The sequence below is a fragment of the Podarcis filfolensis genome (genome assembly GCF_964270895.1).
Source record: "Podarcis filfolensis genome assembly, chromosome: 1".
NCBI lineage: Eukaryota > Metazoa > Chordata > Lepidosauria > Squamata > Lacertidae > Podarcis > Podarcis filfolensis.
This window is the reverse complement of record NC_139604.1, coordinates 17,553,027-17,573,038: the sequence shown is the minus strand read 5'-3', so window position 1 is coordinate 17,573,038 and position 20,012 is coordinate 17,553,027. Positions and strand designations below refer to the sequence as shown.

The window sequence follows — 20,012 nt, the reverse complement described above, 5'->3', positions numbered from 1 at the left end:
CCATAGTCACAAATCAATGCTCTTCCTTCAGAGCATACAACACCATGGGGTCAGCAGTAAACACAGGGCTGCTATACATCCAGATAGTCCCAGTCTTCTTCTTCTTTGGCAATCACTCGTAGCCTAGTAAGACTGTCTTCCATAAACACGGTTTTAACAGTGAGACTGTAAGTGACAGTGGAGGCCAATTCTGGATCCACACATCCTTCCACAGTGGGGACACAGGTTCCCGGGTGGGTGTTGATCAAGGTGAGGGTTTGCCAAGCGTGCCTTCCTCTTAGTGTGTTTTTCCCTTTCGTTCAAGCATCTTCAAAGCCCATGACACCTTTGGTAAAGCCTGTTCTCCAATTGGAGCGCTCCAATTGGCCAGTGTTTCCCAGTTGTCCGTGCTTATACTGCATTTTTTGAGAGAGCCTTGAGAAAGTCTTTGAACCTCTTTTGTTGACCACCAGCATTACGCTTTCCATTTTTAAGTTCGGAATAGAGTAGTCCCAGACATTACCAGGATTTCAAAGGCAGAATTGACATCCGGGGGGGGGGGGGGGATTTCCGATAGCACTTTGTCCTGGATCTTAGCCAAGCTCAACAATTTTTGAGGTGTCCTGGTTTTTACTTTTTGAAATATGGCAACCCTAGTAAACATACGAAACTGAAAGTAGACAAGAAATGCTAGCTATAATTTGTATGCTTGGAAGCAAAAACCATGTCTCAGGTTATTATCTGTGGTTAGTGCAAACCATGATTTCTAGTGATGTCTATATGGAGAATACTATAAGTATTCTTATATGTGTTTGTTGGGTAAACAGAGACCCAGATTGCCATCACTCTCATTGAAGCCATTACATTGCACAAGGTTACATTGACCCGTGTCAAAAAAATCACTACTGCAACCACCACCCCTGAAAAGCACTGAACTTCCATACATTATTTTTAAAAATCCTTATTTTCACTAGTTGTATTGGAAATCCACAACTGCCTCCATTTTATTTTGGTGTTGGGAGGGAATTATTTTCCTACAAGACTTAAAAAAAAGCCATTTGCTTACACATGGGAATTGCACTAACATTTCATTTTGGCAAATATCATAGCCGCAAGCTATCTTCTTTTCCTTTAAATAAAAATAAACATTAAGGACAAGTCGTACTGTACTTGATGAACCTTAATTGCCTACCATAGCCCAGAGCACATAGTAACATGCCTATACTTTCATTTGAATAGTACTTAATGTGCCTCAAGACATCGTTAAGCAAGCACATAACATGTGGATTGTGAAATTTGATACTATTAACAATTAGCATATTACCAAAGGAAATAGCAACTCCAAGTTATGCATTTGAAAGAGACAAGAATCTGTGTCAAAGAGTAGCAGCCTGAATATATTAAGCAATTCGCCCTATTCCACTTTCATTATATGCAATGGGCAGAATGGAGAAATCGCTTTTGGAACATGCATAGCCGTCACACAATTTGGATACATTTTTGATCTGCTAATGTTGTTTTCTTTTTTCCTCAGTCCTGGAATTGGAAAAGAGGGTGAATTATTATATGAGGGGAGGGCACTGGGGGAAAGAATTGTATCTCCACCCCATTCTCATTTTCATCAACTTCTGTGATCTGGAAAGTGACTGTTTGCAGGAAGGAGGCTTTTGTATCTGTGGAGCAGTGGCGTAGCGTGGGGGGGTGCAGGGGGGGCCGGCCGCACCGGGCGCAACATCTGGGGGTTAGGGTTAGGGGGCGCAAATCCACAGGTTAGGGGACGCAAATCCACGGGTTAGGGGGCGCAAATTACTTGCCTTGCCCCGGGTGCTGACAACCCACGCTACGCCACTGCTGTGGAGGGAGGCTCCCCACACATTTTGGAGCCGGGAGGGCAGGGGATCAGAATTCCAAAATGCACATAGACCCTTCATGGCTACAAGAGGGTCCTCACTGCAGCCACCATCCAATTTATGGAAGGTGATGAAAATGGACACAGAGGGATGGAGATAGAACACTCATCTGCATTGTAAGCCATGTGTGGTGACTCAACCACAATGTTAAAAGGTAATTATTTTTATATATATATATATATATATATATATATATATATATATATATATATATACACATACACACACACCCCACCCATCTGGCTGGGTTTCCCCAGCCACTCTGAGCAGCTCCCGATTGAATGACTTAAGAGAGTTCCTAGCTTATTAGAGGCTGTTCCTAGGAATGAACATTTTTTGCTCTGGTTCTAGTTGGGATTTTGCATAGTTGGGATTTTTATCAGATAGATTATAAATGCTCATTGTAGATGAGGGCCAGTGTGACAGTGTTGGTCGTGTCATTTTAGGGGGTTGACCTTACTTTTTGCATTTTTTTCAGCAAGGGTCATTAAAGTATGTTTTTGGGTGTGATGAATTCAAATCTGCTATTTTTTTATGATTGGACAACATTTAGCTTGGTAAGTCTGTGCTCAATGAAGAAGCACTTAAACTGCATTCAGAAAACCAAATAATTTTAATTTTACTTTCTGGAAATGTCAGGCAATGCCTAATAATAATAATATAAGTGTAGGTACTTGGCAATCATTTTTAAAGGCTTCTATGCAATTTCAATATACATTTCATTTACCAAGTAAAACGAAATTAGATTAATTTAACCAAAACACTTTTTGAAGTCCCAAGTCCTGTTACAACGTTTTAGCACCCCTCATTTTTTGAGTTTGCATAGTACTTAAAGAGGGTTGGACTAGGATTGAGGAGAATTAGGTTCAAATTCCCACCAGCCACAAAGCTCACTGCGTGACCTTGAGGCCATGACTGTCTGTTAGATAGGAAATGTTGCTGAATGTCATTTGAATTTCAGGAATTTTATAAGGAGTGGTCGGCTGTAAGGTTAAAATTCTGCTCAAGGCTATGGATTATCAGTCTGCATTCGACCTGACTTGTTTATATATATATGAAATTGTTCCATGCATTTTCATTGTTGACTTTTAAAATTTGAATCGCTCTGAGATGTTTCCCAGGATGCGATTTGTAACTGGAATTAAATAATTTAAGGAAACTGCTGTAGTGATTCAGGTTGTACATCCTATTTCAGAAAGGAAGGGTTATTTAACATGGCATACACCAGGAAATATAAGGCTTCAGCAATATGCGAGAATTACATCCAGTTTTCTGATCTTTGTTTGCTGGTTTGAACAACAGTATTGTTTGCCTCGATATAGAAAAGGAGAGAGGAAATCCCTGCATGCAACAGAGGAAGAAAGGGGGGTGGGGGTGGAAATCAATGCTTGGACACATCATGTTGTTACATCTGCACCACAAATGTGAATAAGGTCCAGCCTCTTTGCACATACATCCAGCCAATCATAATGGTGGGTGTTTTGCTAATCGCCTAATTAGAAACAGGCCATTTCGCAAAATCAATAGGTGACAGTCAGGGAGAATGACACATATATGAACACAGACGGGATTTCTAACTTCTAAAGGAATTTGCTTAATAGATTTTCATTCGCAAAAGATTAGAGGTTCCAAGCAGCACCCAGGACTACGTAAAGAAGTCTTCTTCTTCTTCTTTGGCGATCATTCGTGGCCGAGTAAGATTGTCTTCCATAAACATGGTTTTAACAGTGAGTCTGTAAGTGACTGTGGTGGCCATTCTGGATCCACACATCCTTCCACAGTGAGGACATAGGTTTCCAGGCAGGAGTTGATCACGGTGAGGTCTGCCAAGCGTGCCTTCCTCTTAGCACATTTCTTCCTTTCGTCCTGAGTTTGAACGTCTTCAAAGCCCATGATACCTTTGGTAAAGGCTGATCTCCAATTGGAGCGCTGACAGGCCAGTGTTTCCCAGTTGTTGGTGCTTATACTACATTTTTTTAGATTTGCCTTGAGAGAGTCTTTGAACCTCTTTTGTTGACCACCAGCATTACGCTTTCCATTTTTAAGTTCGAAACAGAGTACAGTGGTACCTCGGGTTAAGAACTTAATTTGTTCTGGAGGTCCTTTCTTAACCTGAAACTGTTCTTAACCTGAGGTACCACTTTAGCTAATGGGGCCTCTCGCTGCCTCTGTGCTGCCGCCACACAATTTCTGTTTTCATCCTGAAGCAAAGTTCTTAACCCGAGGTACTATTTCTGGGTTAGCAGAGTCTGCAACCTGAAGTGTCTGTAACCTGAGGTACCACTGTAGTTGCTTTGGAAGACGATAGCCAGGCATCCACACAACATGACCAGTACAACAAAGTTGATGTTGTAAAGAAATACACCATAAAAGGGTCATCAAGGGGGAAGCAACTATGCAGTAGAGAAAAAAGATTCTTATATCCATTCTTATATCCTAGGGTCATAAGACCAATATATTTTTTTAAAAAAAAATATATTTATTGAAATTTTACAGACAAAAGAGAATTACAGAATAAGAAAAGAAAAAGAAAAGAAAAAAGAAAAAAGACACAAAAATGCAAAGAAAAATACAAAATACATGAAGAAATAAAAAACAATTAAAAAACAAATCAATCTTTTCGTATCTTATATTTCAATTACTTGTTTCTTGACCTCCTCACACCTCCCTTTTTTGTATTCCAATTCACATAATTCAGCAAATCCTTTCCCTCTTTGTATTTATCTTAATTCTATATCTTAACATATTATAACTTTATATTTTCATCTAATTATCAGTCCATTTTTACATATTCTTTTTAACCTTATTGCTAAAGCCACTTCATTTCAATCCAACATCATTTTAGCATTCATTAATTTTACAAATCCTTCTTTGGCACCAATTGGCCGACCATGCCCAGGAGAAAGGCCTCTGGTTTCTTCAGGAAGGTATATTTAAATACCTTTTTCATTTCTTTATAGATCATCTCCCAGAAAGCCTTAATCCTTGGGCACGTCCACCAAAGGTGAAATAATGTACCTTCATTTTCTTTACATTTCCAACACTTATTATCAGGCAAATGATATATTTTTGCAAGCTTGACTGGTGTCATGTACCACCTATATATCATTTTCATAATATTCTCTCTTAAGGCATTACATGCCGTAAATTTCATACCGGTGGTCCACAACTGTTCCCAGTCAGCAAACATAATGTTATGACCAATATCTTGTGCCCATTTAATCATTGCAGATTTAACCGTTTCATCCTGCGTGTTCCATTTTAACAGCAAGTTATACATTCTTGAAAGTATCTTAGTTTTGGGATCTAACAGTTCTGTTTCCAATTTTGATTTTTCCACCTGGAAGCCAATTTTTTAGTCCAAATTATAGGCCTCTCTTATTTGATAATAATGAAGCCAGTCTCGCACTTTATCTTTTAATTTCTCAAAACTCTGCAATTTCAATTTCTCTCCTTCTCATAAGACCAATATAAGATAGGAACATGATAGGGTGCTATATAGCATCAGGCACATCAGGCTACCAGCACGTCTCCTGAGTTTCAGGCAGACAATAACCCCAGTCCTACCTAGAGATGCTGAACCTGAGACCCTCCGTAGGCAAAGCTCTAGCTCTGAGCTAGGACCTTTCCTGGAGAATCAGCACTGCAAACACAATCTGAAATCCTTTCGAAGGAACCCAGCTCCAATCCTAGGAGCCAACTCCTAGGGGCCGTGGAGGAGGCCAGACTCCCACTAAGTTGATTGGCCGTCCCATTCAAATGGTGTGTGCGCACTGTGTCATGTGATCAGTTACCTGGGCCCCCACCATATTTTATTCAAGTTGGCACCCCTGGCTCCAACTTTCTAGTTGTTGCAAAATAATCCTAACAAATGCTCTTGAAACACATTGGTTCGTTACCATGACTGAGACCTTTTTCAAGGACCATAAGGGACTCAGCTACATTAGACAAAAAACAGTGCTTTGAATGTGTTATAAACATGCAGCACCAGATGGTGCTGGAGAGCAAAAAAAAATTATTTGAGATTCTACATAGCGTTTCCCCCCCTTTGTTATAACAATTTAATTTCTGACTTATTTATAGCGTTTCCCCCCCCCCTGTGTATAGATCCACACAAGCTGTGCTCAATTGGCATGTTAAACATTCAGGGCTGGATCCAGAGGCACTCTTCTGTATACAGCTTTTTCTGACTCCACTTGAGCTCCTAGCATGAGAAAAGAACTGAACCCTAGAGGTGTCCTTCCGCTGGTGCCAGGAATTTTGCAATCTCTTGCACTAGCTCTTGTACATTGCTCCTTATGTTCTAAACCTGTTTTATGATGGCACCTCCAATGTACATCTGTACATGTTTGCTCACTGCTCAGTATTTCATGGTCCAGAGGTTTATACACATTTATAAAGTCACTTGACTTCCACTAGCTCTAGCGCAAAAAATCATGAACAGCACCATTGCCAGAACCTATTCCTCCAGACAGTGCATGTCTGGATCTGACCTTCCGTCATCTAGAAAACAACTTAAGAATGGGGGGCAAAAACCACACACCCGGCGTTTGAAACATGCTCGTTAGCTGGAATTTGATGTGCCTCTTTTACGGCCCACTTTTTATGATATACAAGTTGCATACGAGTTGCCACATTGTAAACAGTCGGCTTTGCATCCAGAAGCCCCTCTGCCTCCCTCTGCAACACACACATTCACAAAAGAAGCCATTATTTAGGATGTCTCATAAAGCAACAGATCCTGTGTGGTCTAATCACTGAAATAACCGAGAGAGAGAGAAAACAAGGGGCTGCTAGAGGTTCTAATCCCCATCATCATGGCTAAGCCATTTAACCTCCTGTGGCTCAATTAGCTCAGCTGGAAATTTGGGTGGGTTCTACTTAAAAACAGATGCTACCTCTGAGCTGGGTTTTCCTAGGTAAGCATATAGCAAAATAGCTGCTTTTTGGCAGAGGTTTTGGTTTTCCATGGGGTTTGGGGGGGGGGAGCTGGTATGGAAAATAATATGAAAATAGGACATTTTGTAGCAAGGCCCAATAATTCTGTGCTAATAAAAATGGTACATTAAAAAGGTAAAGGACCCCTGACCATTAAGTCCAGTCGCGAACATCTCTGGGTTTGCGGCGCTCATCTCGCTTTACTGGCCGAGGGAGTCGACGTTTGTCCACAGACAGTTTTTCCGGGCCATGTGGCCAGCATGACTAAGCCGCTTCTGGTGAACCAGAGCAGCGCACAGAAACACCATTTACTTTCCCTCCAGAGTGGTACCTATTTATCTACTTGCACTTTGATGTGGCAGATACATACACATACACCCGGACAACACCATTACTGGCCCCAACAACATCACACATACCATCTCGGGACTATTTAATTGCTCATTGTCTAACATTGTATATGCCATCAAATGCCAACAGTGTCCTTCAGCTCTCTATATTGGACAAACAGGCCAAACCTTACGCCAAAGAATAAACGGACATAAATCGGACATCAAGAATCACAAGACAGAGAAACCAGTAGGAGAACACTTCAATCTCCCAGGACATTCTATACAAGATCTCAAAGTAGCTGTATTACTACAAAGGAATTTCAGAAATAGACTGGAAAGAGAAGCTGCTGAATTGCAACTCATTACCAAACTTAAAACCATGGAGAGACCTGGTCTGAACAAAGACATTGGATTCTTATCTCATTATACATGACAAAGCCATTTTTCACCTTCTCACCCCTTGCTTTTTCCTGTAAGACCTATTGCAGTCGTTAAGAGTCGTCAACAGGCTCATCACAGCTATCTGCCAATCACCCATTCCCACCACCCTTCTGAGTAATACCCCTCCCCACCTTCTCACTATATAGAAGGATCTGGCAACTTCTGTTTCAGTGTATCTGAAGAAGTGTGCATGCACACGAAAGCTCATACCAAGAACTAACTTAGTTGGTCTTTAAGGTGCTACTGGAAGGAAAAAAAATTTTTCTTTCCAATAGGACTAACTCAATGTAAGATTTGTGATTGCTACTCAAAAACTGAGAAGAATGTTCATCAAGGATAATATGGTAGACTGTAAAGATCTAATCGTCAATGAAATGTAGAAACACATGTGTTTTGGTTTGCATTTCAAAATATATATGTACGGCTAATGCTGTCTTTTAATGGTGTGTCTATGTGCATTCTGCATAGTATGGATAGGAGGTATATTTCTTTTTAGTGATGGTCAAAATGACCAGGATGGTCACAACAACAAAATAAACCATAGGACTCACTCCCAAGTTAAGGACCTATCCACACCTGCATTTCTCCCGCCACTTTTCCCGAGGGATACCTGATCTTTGGTGCTGAAACAGAACAAATGGCAATTGGATTTTTCGCAGGTTGCCATTTGTTCCGATTTAGCACTAAAGAGCAGGTTTTCCAGGGGCAAAGTGCAGAACAAGCAGAAAACTTCTCGGACCCATGCTTTCTCGGCACAGGAAAAGCTGAAGTGCGGAAAAGCCCTACATATGTATCGGATTGCAACCTAACCTGCCAAATGAAAGACCACACTTCTGATTTGGTGGGCACTAGGCATAAGAAACACATTTGGCATGGTCAGTGATGGCCGATTAATTAGGGCAGATGAGGCTCTGCCCCAAAACCCCCAGCCAGCCCTAATCTGCCTGCCTTCTTTCTTACATTCAGTCCAGGCCTGCGCTGTCAGCTTTCTCCACCTTTGCATCAGTGCTGACATCTCATCAAGGAGAAGGATAGAGGCCAAGCAAGAATTAGTTGCCCCATCTGCCATTGGCTCCATCATCTGCTGGGCTCTCAGCTTTCTGCCCTTCCAGTGCCAATGGACACAAGGTACCAGATCTGGCCCTCTGGTCAGATCCTCCTCCCCACCCATAGCAAAGGAGCCTTATAACTGGAGTGGGGGAGGGAACAGGAATTAGAGCACTAGAGATAAAGCCAGATCACATTCTGAAACATTTTTCTCCTGGATACGCTCAACAGACAGGCTTTATGTGCTTGTCCCAGGTCTAATGCAATGGTTCTCAATCTACTCTTTAGATGTGATTGCAGGAAGGCAGTGACAACTGGTTCCACTGGCCTCTCTCACCCTCGAGCAACATGGTGATTGCAGGAAGAGGAAAAGGGAAGTCACAGCTGTAAGCTGGTCCCTTGCACTTCTATAGAGCTGGCCAGTCAGAGTAGACAATATTGGGTGAGACAGCTTCCTATTTTCCAGTGTTCAGGGGCCTGCAATATGGTTCGCATAGGGTTCATTAATCCATCCCAGTCGTCTTCTTTTCCCCCACGTGCCAGCAACACTGGTTTTATACCATTTTTAAAAATACATTCCTAGTTATATTATATCATGATTTTCCATGGGAAACAGATCCTTCAGAGGAGTCATTGTTGAGAAAGCAGGAATTGCACATTTTTCCAACTGTTGCTGCTTCTCTTTGCTGGATCTGGAAATCATTAGTAGAAGTCATGATCTATTGCAATAGTTTGCCAATTCTTTTCAGTGAAATTTCTGTATTCTCTGTACAGAAGGGAGCTTGTAGATCATTATGCTGTAATCAAGGCCCCCAATTGAACCAGGGTCTCCAAGCTATACTTAATCCAACCTCGGAGCACGTACTGATTCAGTTGTGTTCAACCTTATGCCAAATTCAAAGTGGAAAGATTTGATAAATGCTGTTCCTGCTATCACACTGTCCAGTACTCAATGGCTGATTGGCCTACTACAGGTCATGGTTTAGCAACCATCTGTTTTCCCTTCCTCATGTCATAGAAAATATAATAGCACAGCATAAAATCTATAGCATCCATTATACTGTAACTATTTCCAATGCTGACATAGTAAAAGGCAAAAGGCAAAGGACCCCTGGATAGTAATGTCCAGTCAAAGGCAACTTTGGGGTTCAGCGCTCATCTTGCTTTTCAGGCCAAGAGAGTCGGTGTTTGTCCACAGACAGCCTTCCAGGTCATGTGGCCAGCATGACTAAACCTCTTCTGGCACAACGGAACACCGTAATGAGTGCCAGAAAGCACTGAAACGCTGTTTACCTTCCTGCCACAGTGGTACCTATTTATCTACTTGCACTGGTATGCTTTCAAACTGCTAGGTTGGCAGGAGCTGGGACAGAGCATCGGGAGTTCACCCCGTTGCATGGATTCAAACTGCCCACCTTCCAATCGGCCTAAGAGACATAGTATGAGCACTATAACTGTGCTTAAAGGAACAGCACTGGCTATAAAATCACCTACCAAGATCCTGCCACAGTTGTAAACAGATCTGTGTTTTGTGATCGGATATATGTTTTTTAAGTTTAATTGGTGGTATTCAACTAGCTCAGAGCAGACCCAATGAAATTAATGACCATGACTAAGTGAGGTCCCTTGATTTTAATGGGTTTCCTGTGAGTAAAACTTAGTTGAACAACACCCAAACATATCTCTCTCTCTCTCTCTCTCTCTCTCTCTCTCTCTCTCTCACACACACACACACACACACACAGTACATACTGTATAATTTTGCATGAGATTCTTTGATTCCTAGTTAATTCCAGGTGTGATTCAAAGTACTGATATTGACCTTTCAAGCCATCAGCAAGAGCACTGAAGAGAACACATACCTGTCTACACTTTAATGTAACTAAGGGCAGTGATTCATAAACACAACTAAAGGCTACGATAAACATCCACCAAGAACACAACACCACATCTATTGCCATATCACATCCATAACACACAGTGTGGGGATGGGGAACTTTTTTTCAACTGGAGGCCAAATTCCTAGGAGTGGGTGGGGCCTGCTGCGTTCCCACTCTCTCACATAAACCTTTATCCGCATACATCCATATTTAACCCTTCTTGTATCTAGCATTTTGCCAGCCCATCCATCTGTCCATTCATTCTTGGACACATCTGTCCACATATACTCATTTTCTCTGCCATGTGCATACAACAATTAACCTTGGAAATAAAAGCCATGGAGCTTTTTCAAGTCTAACTGCTGGGGGGCAGGGGGTGGTCTTTGTGAAAATCACAGGGCCCTTCCCTTTCCCCTCCTCAACCCAACTGGCTCCATGCTGCAGTTAAGCTGAAAAACAGTTTCCCATTACAGCTAAAGGAAGATTTTCTTAAAACAATCAAATTTCCATACGGGGGCATTGAGAGAGAGAGAGCAGGGAAGGTTGTGGGAAGAATGGGGAGGCCCCACGGTCTGAAAGTTCCCCTCCCCTGTCCAACAGTGGCGTAGCGTGGGTTGTCAGCACCCGGGGCAAGGCAAGTAATTTGTGCCCCCTAACCCGTGGATTTGCGCCCCCTAACCCGTGGATTTGCGCCCCCTAACCCATGGATTTGCCCTAACCCCAGATGTTGCGCCCGGTGCGGCCCGCCCCCCCTGCACCCCCCACGCTACGCCACTGCTGTCCAATAGAACTTACCCATGCGCTGATGTCACAATGTTCCATGTTTCCTTCAGATCCTGCCTATGTCAGCCAACGTTGTTGAGTAAAGGAAGGAAAACTCAATACAGTGGTCCCTTAGTTCTCGAACGGCTTAGTTGACGAACAAATTGGCTCCCGAACATTGCAAACCCGGAAATAAGTGTTCCGGTTTGCGAACGTTTTTTGGAAGCCAAACATCTGACATGGCTTCCGCTTGAATGCAGGAAACTCCTGCAGCCAATCAGAAGCCACGCCTTGGTTTTTGAACAGTTTCGGAAGTCGAACGTACTCCCAGAACGGATTAAGTTCAAGAACCAAGATTCCCCTGTACTACAATGTCAGAGCATGGGTACTGTATGGATGCAAGAGAGTGGTGAGCTGAAGGCATGGGTGCCTTTTTTCTGGCACCAGTGCATTTAGCGCAATGTCTAGAATTCCCCCGTGCTCATCAGAGCCTGTGCACCTCCTTGGCATTCTGGGGCCAGCCTGATGATGAGTTTCTAATGTGGATCTCTCCACGCAAAGAAGCTCTTCCAGCAGTTTCATCGCAGGCTTTATAAATACTGTACCTTTATGCAAGTTTCCGTAGTGTAGTGGTTATCACGTTCGCCTAACACGCGAAAGGTTCCATGTGAGAAACCGGGCAGAAACAGAAAAAGATAAATACTGTACCTTTCAATTCTACAAGGAAGAGATGGGGAAGCTGTGATTCCCCCAGATATTATTTAACTACAGCCCTTAATGGAAGGACGATTCAGCTTGTGCCATAGAACCCTCTACCGCCCACCTAGAATCCTGAAACACCCACTAGTGAGTGGTGGGGGCCAGGTTGACAACCCCTGGCTTAAACAAAACTGAACAGAAAATAGGTCATAATTTGCCTTCACGGTTCATGAAAGTCAACCCTTTGCAATCAAGCTCAAATAATCACCACAGCGCTGGATTCAGTTTATTAAAATGAGCAGAGGTGAAGCCTGAGTAGGCCAGAACTTCCAAGATAGAAACATCTGGCAACTGCCCATGGGGAGGAAATGTGGAATGAGGTATGTGGCGTGGAAGGTCTGGGGCAGGGCCTTTCCAGTGGCACCTCCTGTGATGACTTGGCCACTGTTCTCCATGCTCTGATAACCTCCAGACTAGATGACTGCACTGCGCTCTACATGGGTCTTCTCTTGGAAACCATAACAAAATTTCAACTGTCAAAGATGCAGCAGCCAGATTACTGGCTAGAGTTCCATTTAGAGCACACGTAACCCCCGTCTTCATACAGCTACACTGGTTGCCAGTTTGCTCCTGGGTCCAATTCAAGGTGCTCATGTTAGTGCTTAAAGCATTAAGCAACTTAGGCCACAAATACCTGAAATAACTTCTCTATCCCAATTAACCTTCTCACAGACCCTCCAAGTGTCCCTGTTTTCCAGGGACGTCCCCTGATTTAGAGGAGCTGTCCTGGTTTCTGATTTGATCCTGGCATGTCCCACTTTTCCTTAGGATGTCCCTATTTTCATTCGAGATATGTTGGAGGCTATGGAGTTATCTGATGCCCGAGCCGTCTGAAGACAATCTTGTATAAGGAAGGGTTTTTTTAATGTTTAATGTTTTATTGTGTGGCTGGGGCCACCCAGTAAGATGTGTGGGGTATAAATAGTAAAATTATCATTATGGAATGGGATGTCCCTATTTTCATTGGAGAAATATTGGAGGGTATGTTCTCAGGGATGGAGATCAGCAGAAGGACACTCTTGGCAGTTCTGCTGCCCTCAGAAGTGTGGGGACTGGCAGCCCAGAAGAAGGCCTTCTCTGTGGCAGCCCCTAAATTGTGTAACTCCTTTCCCACACAGGTGTGTCTGGCACCTTCACTGTACAGCTTTCGTCATACCCTGACCTTTACCAGTTAAGGCATGTGAGTGCTGTGGGGGGGGGGCTGATTCTTTCGTTGACTTTATACTGTTCCGTTCCATTTAGAATGGTTTTACTTGTTTTCTAATTTTAACAGTTTTATCTTATAAAAATGCATGTTAGATTGTTGGAACCTTCCCTGAGGCCTTATGGAGAACACAGGATATAAATCTTATAAATAAGTATATAGAACTCCATCCCTGCAGAAGTGTGTTAGGCCTCATCTCTATATAAGTGCAGGCGATTAGTTAAAATGTCCCCCTTTCAGCAGGCGTTTGGAGGAAGAGGAGACCTGATTGGATAAATTGATTAGTGCACTGCTGCTGCTATTAGTAAATTGATGTGAGTTTTATGCATTTAGAGGTTTTGCTATTTTTTGCATTGTTTTGAACCGGTTTGATTTTGCTGTAAACCACCCTTTGGCTTGTACAAAGGATGGGCTATAAATCATCTAAACGGAATCTAAATTCAACGTAAGTGGTGCGGTTAGGCCACATTCAACTATGTCGTCCTGAAAACTAGTGAACAAGTCATAGTAAAGGTAAAGGGACCGCTGACCATTAGGTCCAGTTGTGACGGACTCTGGGGTTGCGGCGCTCATCTCGCTAAATTGGCTGAGGGAGCCAGTGTACAGCTTCCGGGTCATGTGGCCAGCATGACTAAGCTGCTTCTGGTGAACCAGAGCAGCGCACGGAAACGCCGTTTACCTTCCCGCCAGAGCGGTACCTATTTATCTACTTGCACTTTGACGTGCTTTCAAACTGCTAGGTTGGCAGGAGACGGGACCGAGCAATGGGAGCTCACCCCGTCGTGGGGATTTGAACCACCGGCCTTCCGATTGGCAAGTCCTAGGCTCTGTGGTTTAACCCACAGCACCACCCACGTCCCTAGACAGAGATCCCCCTAAAAAGAAGTGGGATAGCATTCCACCTGACTTTCAGCACTTCTGTTGAAGAAAAGTGAGACCTCCAGCCATCCATACCCACATTAAGGATGAGTGCAGTCAACAGAACTCAACCAGAATAGTAGCAAACGATGCCAACCCAGCTGGAGCTGAGGAGCTGAGGAGGTCTGGAAAGGTGCAGGATCTTAAAAACTCGCCAGCACATCTCACAAATTGTCCAATTTAAGGGAACAGCCTGTTCCGCTTCAGAGCAGGCACTTTTGGAAGTATGCAGAGACAACGCTACCATAAAGGCCTAGGAACCAGGAGGCATGTGTCCAGAGGAAGCTTTAGGGAAGATTCTAGTTTCCCAATCCTATGGGAGCTCTCCCATGAGTATACTCTCAGTGCTGCCTCCAGACACCGCATTGCCATCTGGGACTGCAACATACCCTAGTGTAGAGGCAGCAGCAAAAGTAGCAAGCTAGGGAATCAGCAACACCCACAGCTGGCTGGCCAATATGCCACGCATTGGCTGGCCTTGCTGTAATCCCACATTAAATAAAACTACTACAATGACTTACAAAACACACGCTTTCTGCATCATGGATCGTGTCATTAGATAATCCCTACCACAAAACAAGCTGGTGTTTCCTGTGAAAATGAGGTTGCAGATGTGCTCCTCCAAGTCTTGAATCCAAGGCAACTCATATAGTTTTAAACGTGTAGTAAAACCGCTAGGCAGAAGGGACAATAACCGAATAGGCTACGGTCATGCCATAAAATAGTTCACATTCTGGCCTGCCAAGTCATCCTCATCTGCTCAGTTGAAAACCTCTCCGCGTGTAATATCCATTAGCAAATGTGTTGCAATGCAACATCCCTGGCTCACCCCAGGGTTTCCATAACAGAAACAAACAGACAAATGGCATGTACTAACCTAGCCCTTCAGAAATCTCGCTCGCTGGAAGCATGCTTTCTTATTTACTTTGAAGTTAAAACTTTGTGCTCCAGCTTCCCTTTTCTACTTTCGACAAAATGGTGTTGTAGTTGCAATCCTAAGCATGTTTGCTAGGGAACGAGACCTATTGGAAAAAGCGAGACTTACTCGTGGGTAAGCATGCATAGGATCGCTCTGTAAAACCCACTCAAACTAATTACACCTCTGTGTACAGATGGCTTTGGAGGGGGCTGTGTGTTTCCCATTGTCTTCCCATTTCAAATCGGTCCTGTCTGAAGCCCTGGTGCAAATCATCTTGAGCCAGCTGAGAAGGTTACATAAAGGCTCTGCCGGTCTGCTTGCACAATGTACAGAACTGGAAAAAGGCTTGTCTTCCTTTGCAAGAGGAGGGGGGAACCCTCTGACCTGGTTCAAACCTGAACCACGTATCAAGCATTTTACTGCATTCTGTACAAAGACAATTGTGCATCCTGCTAACACCGATTTAACAATGCAATCCAGTAGTTTGCAAGCGATCTTTATATATGTTTCACCTTATTCTCAGTTCCAATTTGTGACAAATATATCGGATACTTTCACTGCCACATGCGACTTTCCAGCTAGCCAAAATATATTAAGACAGCAGAATCTACCTATTATGAAACCCTCCCAAAATTTGCATTTTAATTGATACAAATAGGAAGCAAACAGGCCAGCTGAAAAGGAAACCATCTCCAATGCCACGAAGACAAGTACCCGAGCCTCCTAACTTCCTGTCCTCTCTAACATCAGGGGACAAAATGCCAATATCCAGATAACACAGAAGTCTGAAGGGTGGGAACACAGTATGTCAGAAGTCTGGATTCCGTCAAGCCCAAGTCGCTGGGCAACAGGGAGACAGCTCTCTCTCCCGAAAAGAGAAAGAGAAAAGCGGAGAAAAAGAGAATAAAGTTCTGTGTAATTCTCTCAAACAAAGAATGGAATAAAACAGATGTAGTTCAGGCAGTGCATAAGGACTCCACCCTTCCAAGTCCTTGTGTTTACTTCTCTCTCTCTCTCTCTCTCTCTCTCTCTCTCTCTCTCTCTCTCTCCTCAAAATGTTCCAAAAGTTTCATCCCTACCACTCTCTTTTGTTGCAACACACACACACAAAACAAAACTTTCCACAATCTCACCCAGAGTGGTAATGCCAAGTAACAGGATTTTTCACTGCAGAGATTTTTTTTCCCCCTCTCGTTTGCTTTGTTGCATATTTCATTGTTCTTTACTTACTCCCGTGTTTGCACAGAAAGCAAAAGACGTTTCAACTTTTTAAAACCCATCTCCAGCCCGTTCCTTTTCAAGCCCCCATTTCACAACAGTGACACACAGGGGAGAGACCACACTGACACACGCACACAACAGCCCCTTCCAGACTTCCCGATCCACTGTTACTCAACGTATGCAAGCAACAAAAGAAGAAGAATTTTAAAAAAAAAACTCACCCCCTTCAAACTCTTCTTCCTCTTGTGTTCGTATTGTTCGCAAACATCCTAGAAAAGCAATAAGAATGACCAAAGTTCTTCTTTGAGTCCAGGTTGCCATCATGTCTAAATATTAGACATGTATATCCTCCTCCTGGGGCGGGCGGGGTGGGGGGGATGCAAAAAAAAAAGTGTAAAAATGTTATTTGAACACCATGAAGCCAGCTCTTTTCCTTTCAGCACTCACGCAGGATGAAACAGAAAAGAAGTCCGCCAGTTCCCGATGCTTGCTTGCTTTAAAAAAAAAAGAAAAAAACTGCACTAGCTCTCGCAGAGTCTGCAAACACCCCCCCCCCAAGTGATGCAGCTTTAAATAGGAAGAATGCTGCCTCCACGTTTTTTCCTGCCCCTTTTCAGTTTCTTGAGGCTCATAATCATCCAGTCCCTGGCAAGAAATAGCGTGATTGATGGTAAACAACCGAATCAGAACTCGCTTCACTCTCTCCGCTCAAACTTTTCCCCTCTATTATTATTTTTTTAACATGCACAGTTTTTGAGAGGAGGTTTGGTTTTTTGTCCCCCCCCCCCCCGCTCTGCTGTTGTTCAGGAAAAGATCTCCTATGTAAAGAATTTATTGGGAGCAGAACATACTTGGCGGAGGTAAGATGACTCTACCACTCGCACTCTTGGAAGGAGGAGAAGGGAGGCTGAGATGCTAAGACACTCTTTATATAGTAACGGGCCAGGGAAAGGGAGAGCTAGCCCCCCTCCTCCAAGCTTCTGGGAAGAGGCTTCACACACACACACACACACACAGAGAGAGAGAGAGAGAGAGAGAGAGAGAGAGAGAGAGAGAGAGAGAGAGAGAGAGAGAGAGAGAGAGAGAGAGAGCTTTTCCTTGTTGATGACTGTCTGGGAGTTTTAACCATTCCCCTTTCCCTCTAGCTGCTGCATTCTCTAAGGCTACCCTAGTCTCCTAGGTGACCATGAAAGCTGCCCCTCTCTCCCTCCCTTAATGGTGGCAGGGAAATCCAGTGTGCAAACTGGTCATTTCTATGTCTGGGGCAGGCTCTAGCTTCTAGACCATGCAACGGAGGTTCAAGAAAGGCTGTGGGCCTTTAAGTGTTGCCGAAATTCGATGGCCTCACCTGCTGATACGCACCTGTTCTGCGGCTGCTGTGCAAAACAAACACGCAAAAACAAGCCCACTGACTGCTCTCCGTTTTCCTCCCTTGACCACCAGCATTTTTTTAATACATCCCCATGACAAGGGACCACAAAATCAGATGGACAAGGGGCTGCTTCTCATGTTAGACCTTTGTCGCATTCACACCATGGCTTCCTTCCAAGGAATCCTGGGAACCACTCGCAGATCTACAATTCCCATCACTCTTAACAAACTACAGTTCCCAAGGTTCCTTGCAGGGAGCACGTGCTTTAAATACTTTTTGTGGGGGGTGACTTGACACACCAGCAACCCTCTGTTTGGCCCTACCGTTTGGCTCCTTGGAAAATGAGTGATGGATTACCGTGAAAATGGCAGAGTTTAGACTTCCTGCTTTCGTCCCCAATTGTTCTGTGTCATCCGTTGCTGGCTAACCGTAATTCAAAGTCTTTAAGGTGCTACTGGAAGGAAAAAAAAGTTTTTTGTTTTGACTATGGCAGACCAACACGGCTACCTATCTGTAACTGGTGGGCAGAAAGAGGTGTCTAGCTCACCTTCTGCTGACAGAATCTCTTCCAGAGCTGGTCCCCTTGAGGCCCCCATATCCATCGTAGCATCAAAGCCAACTTGGGGGGGGGGACGTAAGATGTGAAAAGGTGTACATCCCCTTCCCATCTATTCACCCCTGCCTGGCATTAAGATGTAAGCACAGAGGTTGGCAAAGCCACAGGTACTTCTCCTTCGAGGAAAAACATGCTGTAAATTTCAGATCACTCTTCCAAAGTTCCCCCCCCCCAAAGATGCCTCCTTGACTCTCACTGCCCAGGAGACCACTACCCCTTAGGAGTCTGTTATGTACTAAGTTGAATAGGATCCAAAATGCAGCAGCCTGATTGGTCCTAGAACAATAGGAGCCAAAATGCAGCAGTCTGATTGGTCCTAGAACAATAGGATCCAGAATGCAGCAGCCTGATTGGTCCTAGAACAATAGGATCCAAAATGCAGCAGTCTGATTGGTCCTAGAACAATAGGAGCCAAAATGCAGCAGTCTGATTGGTCCTAGAACAATAGGATCCAGAATGCAGCAGCCTGATTGGTCCTAGAACAATAGGATCCAAAATGCAGCAGTCTGATTGGTCCTAGAACAATAGGATCCAGAATGCAGCAGCCTAATTGGTCCTAGAACAATAGGATCCAGAATGCAGCAGCCTGATTGGTCCTAGAACAATAGGATCCAAAATGCAGCAGTCTGATTTGTCCTAGAACAATGGGATCCAGAATGCAGCAGTCTGATTGGTCCTAGAACAATAGGATCCAGAATGCAGCAGTCTGATTGGTCCGCAGGAGGCACCCAATCCAGCTCCAGGTGGAAGTGAATCCGTAACCTGATTGGCCTACAGGAGAATCCCAGAATTAGCCAATCACGTGGGGCCCATTGTGTAAATAATGTATATAAAGCAGACATTCTGGGGGAACTGGCATTCCTCACTACTATGAGCTGAATAAAGAGCATGAAATCCGCACTCGACTCCGAGTATATTTCTGAGTCCTTGTCTGTAGCCGGGCACTTCTGCGGAGGGGTCAGGTTTCCATCTAGCATTTGTGGCACTGCCACTCCCTCTGGCCTGGGACCCATTCAGCCTCAATGTCAGAGGCTGAACTTCCCCTGGCTGTGGATGGTCTCTCCTCAGCCTTTGTAGCATGATCCTGGCTTTTTTTTTTACCCAGATGGAGCCTGGCCCAGGGCTTGATGTAATGTCAGGTCCTCCTTCAGTGAGGAGTCCCATGGCTAAGGCAACTAGTGATCCACCTCTGGTGCCAAGCCTGAGGACAATTTGGGCTCTTGCTTCCAAAATGCCTATCTGTGTTTGTGCCTGTAACCTAATGGTTTAAACAGTAGAATGCAAAGGGTATCCATTTAGGGTATTTGTGGGATGGAGGAGAAGCCAAGCCGTTAGACCAGAACAAGCCCCCACTGGTCCACAGACACCTAGTTATTCCACTTACCTGGGCCCACCACAGCAGAGGAGGCAACCTGAGTGGTTTCAGCAAAGCCTAACTTTCCTGGTCCCTCTGCCTGAGACCCCATCAAGAAAGATTAGTCCTTCTGCAAGACCTGCCAAGGAAAACAAGGAACTTATTTATGTATGCTACAACAGCGGCAAGAGTCTTGATAGCACAAGGATGGACGAATGAAGTAAAGTTAAAGGGTAAAGGGACCCCTGACCATAGGTCCAGTCGTGGCTGACTGGGGTTGTGGGGCTCATCTCGTTTTATTGGCCGAGGGAGCCGGCGTACAGCTTCTGGGTCATGTGGCCAGCATGACTAAGCCGCTTC

General features: G+C 44.1%; 1 protein-coding gene across 1 annotated transcript in view; it reads right to left on the bottom strand.

Annotated features, from left to right (window-relative positions):
• Positions 1-19,791, bottom strand: part of COL5A2 (collagen type V alpha 2 chain) — a 200,002-nt gene extending 180,211 nt beyond the window's left edge. The window contains exons 1-2 of the mRNA XM_083626217.1: positions 19,683-19,791; positions 16,532-16,579 (exon numbers count right to left, since the gene is read on the bottom strand). Of these exons, the coding sequence (XP_083482343.1) occupies positions 16,532-16,579; positions 19,683-19,764 (130 nt within the window). The 5' untranslated portion in view covers positions 19,765-19,791. The remainder of the gene's footprint in view (positions 1-16,531; positions 16,580-19,682) is intronic.
• Between the last annotated feature and the right edge of the window lie 221 nt (positions 19,792-20,012).